Genomic DNA, 8823 nt, shown 5'->3' on the forward strand with positions numbered 1-8823 from the left:
CCGAAAAGACTATGGCCATCACACTCTTGACGGACTTGAATCGGCCCAGCTTATGCATCATCTGAAATGATCTTTGGCATTCGAAACGTATCTGACATTGTCTACGGAGTAAGGTACTAGGGTCCACAGTCAAATCTCAAGCCACGGACCAAACAGACAAGGTACATGCACTGCTGGCTTTCTCCAACAATGGATCAACGCAATTCCTGGTACCAGATTATACGAAACTGGTAGTAGCAGTTTACACTGAAGTGGCACGACATCTCTTAACAATTGGAGAGACATTTTTCTCCTTTAGATATGCGGGAGCAGGCTTATCGTGCAGCTTCAGACAAACGCGCTCCAAATACGGCTACACTTGGGCCCATTGTCAATGTGAAGGGAAGTGAGATTGATACTATTGTTCCATAGGGAGGTTGTTTGATACATCCAGTATCCACGCCTATGTCTCAGCTCTCAGCGACAATGAGACCTTCAGCTATCAAAAATCTATCACATTTATAGAAGGTTTCTCTGACATTGTTCGATTTTTAGACGAGGCCGACGAAAGTTTGAAAGAGTTGGGAGACACCTATATCAATGGACAGCCAATTCAAGAAGCATTCTGGAGAACATTCTTGAGTGATAGGGTCATGCAAATCTGCCCTGCGCTTGATGAATATGAGGAATTTATTCGGACGCTACCCAAATTTTACTGCAAACTTGTGTCGTATGCGACAGGAAGGGAGGAGAGTATCAGAGAAAGCCCAGAGTCTCCGGGTGAACCCCCAGATATACCAACCAAGAAGTTCCTCGAAGGGCTCAACAACGGCCGGGATGAAAGCAATGCGGCTATGTCCCAGTGGATCCCCGATGTTGCCTCTTCAGCAACGATCCGTGACCTCGCGACATTTAGTCCGAAAGCTGCACAGTTCTATTCGGCATTGCAAGCATTCGATCGAAAATTTTGCGTCACGTCTAAGGGGTACATTGGCTTGGTCCCACCATATACTGAGCTTGGAGACAAGGTGTGTCTTATCTACAGCGGAACGACACCATGTTTGCTTCGTGATGTTGGGAAAGAGAAGCATGCCTTGGTTGGGGAATGCTATCTGCATGGGATGATGAATGGCGAAATTTTGCCTGAGTCTGGTGATGAAACTTTGTTTTTCGTTGTGCTGATTGTGATCCAGCGTAAGATCCCAAGGGAACACGCAGTCGTGAACACATTTTTATGGTTGGAACGTACTGATTTTCAATTTTCAACAGGGAGTTTCTGCACAGCGAAATTCCCGTTTCATCAATTCTGGGCAAAATATTTCGTTTGATTTCGTGCTATCCGGTTTGGAAGTCAAGGGCATCCAGCGCAACCCCCATCTCCGCCTAAAGCCCGAATGCGATTGGACCTTGGTGATGCGCTATTATTCTTAAACGACGAATTGAAATGCCATCGGCAGGTTGGTGGTGACAGACATTACCAGATTTGGAGCTTTCCACTGGTGCAGGGTTGTGCCTTACAGGCTGCCTATTACGGTGTTGCTCCGACGTCTATCGGACGTTGACAAGGCCACATGCCCGATCGTGCGTGCAGGTCCTTGCAAGGAATACTACTCTCACAGTTGCAATTGCACATAGAATACTTGAACAAACATCAAGCTTGTTGCAAGACCTTTCGGGATGGAGTTGAAAGAAGGGTATTCTTTTTAAAGTTTTTCAATTTGAATAATTATCTGCAGTGGACAGAGCTTCCCAAACCTTGTCTTCTCATTAATATTACCATTGCCGATCCCCACCTTTCCAGGGGTTGGCCCTACCCTTTCATCATCGCTCCGTATCTGATAAGCATTGTGGTGCTCCGTACTGAGATACTTTGCCTGCCAATTACGGGCCTTCCTCCCAAAGCTTGTCTTCTTCTGGCAGTTGCTACCCTGGCCTCGCTGTGAATGGTATCCTGCTCATGAGCCTGGGCTTGCCATTTGTCTCCGCACGCAGCGGACTGCCCCGCTATGACAGCTCTGCAGTGAGGTCTTCACCGCAGACAAAAAGACAAATGCCCCAGAAAAAAAGCTCTCCAAGGTTGGCTGCGCTTTTTCATCTCCTTCAACTCTCTCTCCGGCCTGCTTCAAGATGAAGTCTATATTCTTATCCGCGGTTTTTGTTGCTTTGCTCAACAATTGTGGTGCAGCTCCAACTCCTGCAAGTTATGCGGTCCATGAAAAGCGAGCTTCGTCCCCAAGGCGCTGGAATCGAGGCGAGCGCGTCGATGGGGAAGCTATCTTGCCAATTCGCATTGGGTTGGCTCAGAATAGTCTGGAAGATGCAGAGATCCATCTCATGGACGTGTAAGTTTGATCCTCAGTTTCTCCCTTCTAGTAGGATTGTGCAGCTCCGAGACAATACCCTAACACTTCACAGTTCTTACCCATCCTCTCCAAACTTTGGCAAGCATTGGACTCAGGAACAGGTTCACGAGATGTTCGCCCCATCTGAGAAATCAGTTCAAGCTGTGCGCGATTGGTTGGTTGCCTCCGGCATCGAAGATGATGCCATCGTCAATTCTGAGGATAAAGGGTGGCTTGCTTTTGACATCCCTGCGCGGCAGGCCGAGGATCTTTTCCAAACCGTATACCACGAACACGTCCATTCAACTTCGGGACAGCTCAGAGTTGGTTGTGACGAGTAGGTTGCGCCTTGTAGAAAACCTCTAGGCTTTGCTAATTATTTGCAGATACTCCCTACCGTCTCATATTCGAGATCACGTTGATTACATCCTGCCCGGTGTCAAACATTCAGCCTCGTTGAGAAAGACTGAAGTCAAAAGATCTGAAGTTAAGAGATCTGCCCACAATCACCTCGGGCCTAAAAAAGCACCTTGGAATCCCCACCCCTCCTGGTCGATGCCACCTGGAGCTGGAAAACTCCCACCAAACCTCCAAAATTGTGGTGTAAACATCACTCCAGTTTGCATCAAGGCGCTTTATCAAATCCCAAATGCTTACCTGAAGGGCGATGTCAACCAGATGGGTTTGTATGAGAGTGGCGATGTGTATTCACAGGAAGATCTGGACTTGTTTTTCGCCGCTTATGCACGGAATGTCCCACAAGGCACTCATCCGAAGCTGGACTCGATTGACGGGGGAGTGGCACCAGAGCCTGTGACAAGTGAGTATGTTACTGGAGAGTCAGATATAGACATGGATCTTGCATTCTCTCTGATTTATGTAAGTTCAGTCCTTCCCATGACTTCTGCCCCGAAGCTGACAATTAAAGCCACAAAATATCACCTTGTATCAAGTCGACGATTTCGTTGAAGCCTTCACGGACGGTGGCTTCAACACTTTTCTCGACGCTCTCGACGGTTCTTACTGCACGTACACAGCATACGGGATAACAGGCGACTCCCCAGGCATCGACGCCACCTACCCCGACCCAGCAGATGGAGGATACAAAGGACCCCTCGCCTGCGGAACCTACAAGCCTGCCCGCGTAATCAGCGTCTCCTACGGTGTCTCGGAGTACGATGCCCCAGTAAACTACACCCGCCGCCAATGCAACGAATTCCTCAAGCTCGGCCTACAAGGCCACACATTCGTATGGGCCTCCGGCGATTACGGCGTCGCTTCTTTCCCCGGCGACGACTCCGCAAATGGGTGCTTAGGCAATGCCTCCCAAGTCTACAACCCGTCCTTCCCGACCTGTCCTTGGGTACTCAACGTTGGAGCTACACGTCTCTACGATTACCAAACAGTCAACGACCCTGAATCTGCTATGCAAGCCAATCTCGGCGTGGGCTTCGAACTCTTCGCTTCCGCCGGCGGCTTCGCAAACTACTTCCCCGTTCCCGACTACCAAAAGTCCGCCGTATCAAACTACTTCAGCTCCCACGAGCCAGGTCTACCATACTACTATGCCAATGACCAAGCAACGAACATCGGCGCCAACGGCGGCTTCTACAACCGTGCCGGCCGCGGCTTCCCCGACGTGTCCGCCAATGGCGCAGAACTGCTCGCATTCGTAGGAGGCTCGTTGGGGCATTGGTTCGGCACGTCGCTGTCGGCGCCCATTTGGGGGAGCGTGATCACGCTTATTAATGAGGAGAGAACGGTTAGGGGCAAGGGCCCGGTGGGATTTGTTAATCCGGTGTTGTATGCGAATTCCTGGGCGCTGAATGATATTAAGAATGGGAGTAATCCGGGGTGTGGGAGTAAGGGGTTCGCTGCGGTGAGTGGCTGGGATCCAGTTACGGGCTTGGGAACGCCGAGTTTTCCGAGGCTGTTGGAGTTGTTTTTGGGCTTGCCGTAATGGGTGGGGTTGAGGAGGAGTATATACGCTTGTAATGAATGATCTTGACTTCATCAAGCTTGATACGCCTCAGGTGCTCTCAAGCTTGCAGACAAGGGTTGTGCGAGGGCCGAATGCTTGATACCATGGAAGGAAGGAATGGGCTGAGAAACCACACACTTCTTCAGCGCATCGTGTTATATATTGTCTTCTACGCTACTACTCTTCGTCTCAACCCTGTTTCCCTTCGTCTCTATATATTCCACCACGTGGAGCGACCGCTCTTCCCCCACCACCGAGCAAGTTGACTCCACGCCATGTACCGCAGGTCTCTTCTATCAAAAGCTACCCATAATAGCACTCTAAGCACACTAATAAAAGTACAGCGGCTCGGGCGGTATGGGTGCACCGCAGTACGAATCATTGACGTAATCATAGAAACCCATCCTTCCACATCTGGTGCAGAACCAGTTGCTGTCTACCAGGAAGCTGGGGTTTGAGGACTTGATTGAAGGAGAAGGAGTGTGGAGAAGAAAGAGAATATGTATAGACTTATGGTTACCCTATCAAAGCGTATAGACTTTGAACTACATTTTGAATAATTTCGTGCCATAGTGTAAGAAAGAGGTTGCCAACGTGATTGAATGGGTTGGAGGTTTGGGGTGTGGGGAGGAGTGTGGAAAGTGATTCATGTCCAACTATAGATAGACACTGCTTTTCTGATAGTGAAAAAGGTTGAAGCTATTAACTTGGATACCGGGGTTTATTAGCTGGAACTCAATGACTCGGTGGGTATTTCAAAGACGTTGAAGACTTGAAGTGAGGAGGACGATCACGTGAAGAGGACAACTGTAGCTTAGTCAGAGTCCAATCTTGTCCAATCTTTCTTTCCTGCTTCCATCAACAACATCTCACCCCCTCCCAAAATCATCGGGAAGATCACGAAAGTGTGAATTCCACGCGACCTTATCACCAAGCAGTTCTCGTCAGGTCTTTCCAGGCTGTGAATCGAGCTCCGTAGTGGGGCTAGAGATCAGCGTTTCAGCCACCAAGACCCCTCATGCTGCTCCTCCAGCTCGAGTTCTTGTGTCGCCGAACTCGCTGAACCGTGTTATTTCCTAATTGCCAGTCTAAGGCTCGGTAGTTGAGCATTGGGGGGGCTGGAGCTGCGCGTCGGGTTTAGAGTCCAGGGTCGCGGATGGGATTGTGGGTCGGTCGCAATTGCTGAGGTTAGTCTTGATCGGACAGTTCAAGCCGCGATGTTTCTCACCATGCTCTCTTAGCAATGAGCTGGAACACTCTCGCGAGGGGACATGTATTGTCATCGCAGCTGCGGTGAACCTTTGTCGATTTTCCCTGATTATCATTCTCGAAGCCGAAGTTCATTCTCATTGCCATTTGTCAACAAGTGCTCCGGGATGATGAGAACCGTGCCTTCGTCCTCGCAAATGCCAGCTTATACTTTAGGCCCTGCGGCAAGCTGCCGGGGCGGTGCTGGTTGGGTCGAGTGCACCACGGATATGGATTGTTTTGCACTTTAATCCTTGGGTTGTATTTCAAATTTTTGTTGATTAGTCATTTACAAGCAGTTAGAACTGGGGTCATTTGCTTTCATCGCTCTTATTCGTCATTGTGTCATTATTCCTCACGATTTCTCGGTTTCTTTCTTTGCAAATGTTGTGACGTTCGGACTTTAAGGTTATTATTGCCGATGCCCGAGTGCGGCGGGGAAGATAAGATTATGTTGTCATCATCTAAACACTAGCATACCTTTTTACACTTTACAGGGGATGGCGTGAAACAGCAGGCAGTGCGGAGAGGCTGCCATCTCGGAGCGCAGTCGGGCTTCCGTGGGGGCTATGAGTCCCGAATCGTGGGATTTAGGTCAGATTCTTTACTCAGCCTGTCGATCCTCTTCGAGGCCCAACAGCCACCGAAACCCTGTGGTTGTCAGATGGAACCTTCCATGCTCACCTCATTGATAAGCTCCGGCAGCAAGGAGAAAGACGAGAAGAGGTCGCCGGTGACAATGTTTGCATTACTGCATGATGACGGGACGCACATCACTTCGCGATGGAGAGAAGCATACCAAAAAACACCTTCATCGTAAACCGAACTGGAAAATGGATAGGACCGCTCGGTCTCTATGTCCGCAAAGGACTATCGAGAAGCCTGGTCCAGGGCAGCTCTCTCCAATCGCTGCGGCGATCATAGGCCTCCACCATTCGCGATAAAACTTATTTCTATTTTCCGGAGAAAGGCCTCAGGAAACAGCGGGCTGACAGTTTTCTGGTACGAAGGCCCTGCACTAATCTCGTGCTGCATTGTCCGCCTGGTGACAAGGCTCCTGCTAGCCAATAAGGCGATGAATCGCGAACTGCTTCAGTCACAACACCATCAGGTCCAACGCATCAGTACTTCATCCAAATTCACCGTCACCATTTGCTGGGCAAGTGAAGCCGCATCACAGTCTCCAAATTGCAGATCGTGGTCTCGTTCACAACTTCACAGCCCAAATTCCAAGTCTCACCTTATGTCAAGTGTCTGAGGTTGCCGTGGAGTCAGCGGTGAGACGGTTTTCGTTGCATTCGCAAGCTTCGAGATAGCCTCTCTGGCCGGCATGTTCTATTCGTCAATTGCAGCTCTGTCTTCCACGACCTCCAATCCACGGCGTCAAGCTGCCAACGGCGTCGAATCCGCAAGTGCGCTGGGGTCGCGGTGTGGAGGGTGCGGGAGGCATGATGGCGAGGCTGAGCGTGAGCTTTCATGCGAACGGCGCGTAGACAAGGGCGCTCGTCCGCCCGGCGCCCGCACAGACGAACCCCCTGGGCACCCGCTGTCTATTTTCAGCTCCAGCCGTCTCTAGCTCAAAATCCTTCCAACATGAGCGTGTGTTGTCAAACATCTGCAGAAAGTTGGGAGTTTGATATATAAGCCTGAAGCGCATTTACCCATCCATCATGCACCCTGCTATCAGTAGACGATCATTTTGCTCTTATATGTGGCCGCCGTGGAAGGCCTCGCTGTCGCAAAGAGAGCATGGAATTGCGGGGTGGATCACGTGATGGAGCTGTTAACAGGACCTTCGACAATGACAGACCCCCCATTTTGGACGAGATACCGATAATGGACGATATTCCGATAATAGAGATCCAGAGTGCGACGGCGAGTGTGTCCTCGCCGGTAAGTACGCGGACAATCCCAGCACCGCTATCTCGAAGACCATCGCCTCCAGGTGCTGAAAGTCCAAGTCCTCCTTCGACTCCTGGACACCGGAGAGGGAAGTCAGAATCTCAGAATTTATTACCACCTACCTCGAAGAATCTATTTCAGTATTCAACGACAAGAAAATTTCGATATGATCAGCCAGAAGAAGATGGTCAAGAGGGAAGAGAATCACCGAATTGGGAGGGTGTAGCTGGAAGTCTGAACAGAACGAGAAGGCAAAAATGGAGAGATTTCTTGGTAGATGTTCTTGCGATAGCTGTGGGGCTGCCATTCTTCGCGCTTGCTGGCGCTATCATACGCCTAGACGGGAAGCCAGTGAAAAGACACCAAGAAAACGTCTTGAATCAATGTATAAAAGGCGTGAGTACGAAAAGCCCCCAATCGTCTATGTATGCTGATTAGGTGAAGGCTGCTACATTATTCCCTCTCGTTTTCTCCGTTGTTGTGGGCAGATTAATGGTCAAATTCGCATCATGGAAAGTCGAGCGCGGGTCAACAGTCGGATCTCTGGAACGATTAATGGGAAGCAAAACAGTTGGCGGTACCATTATCACGCAAGTCAGATTATGGCACTTCAGTCTTGTTGGTCTTGGTCTGATATTGCTGTGGTTGTTATCACCTGTTGGCGGTCAAGCGGTTCTGCGAATATTGTCAACCACGTCAACACGAACCGTCTCCAACGCGGCCGTGAATTATCTCAATTCTCGGCAACAGGTCTATGCGGGATTGCCAGCTTTCGACTCCTGGTATCCAGGATTTGCGGGCATCTTTACAGCCTCCTTACTCGCTCCGACGGCAGTGAAGGCAGGCCCAATTGATCTGTGGGGGAATCTCAAGATTCCATACTTTTCGGGTCTCGCAAACGTCACGGAAGACTCGAACGGCTGGAAGCAAACCCCACAAACCAACTATACGCCTTCATATTCATCGATTTTTGGCATTCCGATATCCGGAGTTCCAACAGGGAACGCCACGTTCAACGTCCAATCTACATTTGTGGAGTTATCTTGTTCGAACAGAACTACAAGCAGGACCAGGAGCCTGAATTTCTTCTCAAATCCCGGATTAATTTCCACAAACGGGCCTTTCGTATCTGCGCAGAACGTCACTTTCCAGACTCTATGGACGATAGGCTACCTTGGCGACAACATCACTGCCCTCACAAACAATATCACCATCCAAAGTCTCGACAGTCTCTCCAACCAAACCGAATCTGGGACCTTCCTCCCCGGTCTCCTTCTCTACCAAGACTTCACCGGGTCGCAAAACGTAACCTCAATCTACTGTGTCCCGTCGCAAACATACATCGAGTCCGAAATTACCTGCACGCAGTCC

At 49.9% G+C, this 8823-nt stretch overlaps 2 protein-coding genes across 2 annotated transcripts; both read left to right on the forward strand.

Annotated features, from left to right (window-relative positions):
• Positions 1-932: 932 nt before the first annotated feature.
• On the forward strand, positions 933-1154 carry K444DRAFT_490462 (uncharacterized protein; the record flags this gene model as incomplete). Its single annotated transcript, XM_024873198.1, has 1 exon — positions 933-1154. A coding segment is annotated over one exon (222 nt), but the record flags the coding sequence as incomplete, so codon positions are not given.
• A 909-nt stretch (positions 1155-2063) lies between these two features.
• Positions 2064-4496, forward strand: K444DRAFT_653004 (protease S8 tripeptidyl peptidase I). Its single transcript, XM_024885847.1, has 4 exons — positions 2064-2321; positions 2395-2658; positions 2708-3200; positions 3250-4496. The coding sequence occupies exons 1-4, from the start codon at positions 2107-2109 to the stop codon at positions 4279-4281; spliced, it is 2004 nt and encodes a 667-aa protein (XP_024736282.1). The 5' UTR covers positions 2064-2106; the 3' UTR covers positions 4282-4496.
• The last annotated feature ends 4327 nt before the right edge of the window (positions 4497-8823 follow it).

The sequence above is a fragment of the Hyaloscypha bicolor genome (genome assembly GCF_002865645.1).
Source record: "Hyaloscypha bicolor E unplaced genomic scaffold K444scaffold_86, whole genome shotgun sequence".
Taxonomy (NCBI): Eukaryota; Fungi; Ascomycota; class Leotiomycetes; order Helotiales; family Hyaloscyphaceae; genus Hyaloscypha; species Hyaloscypha bicolor.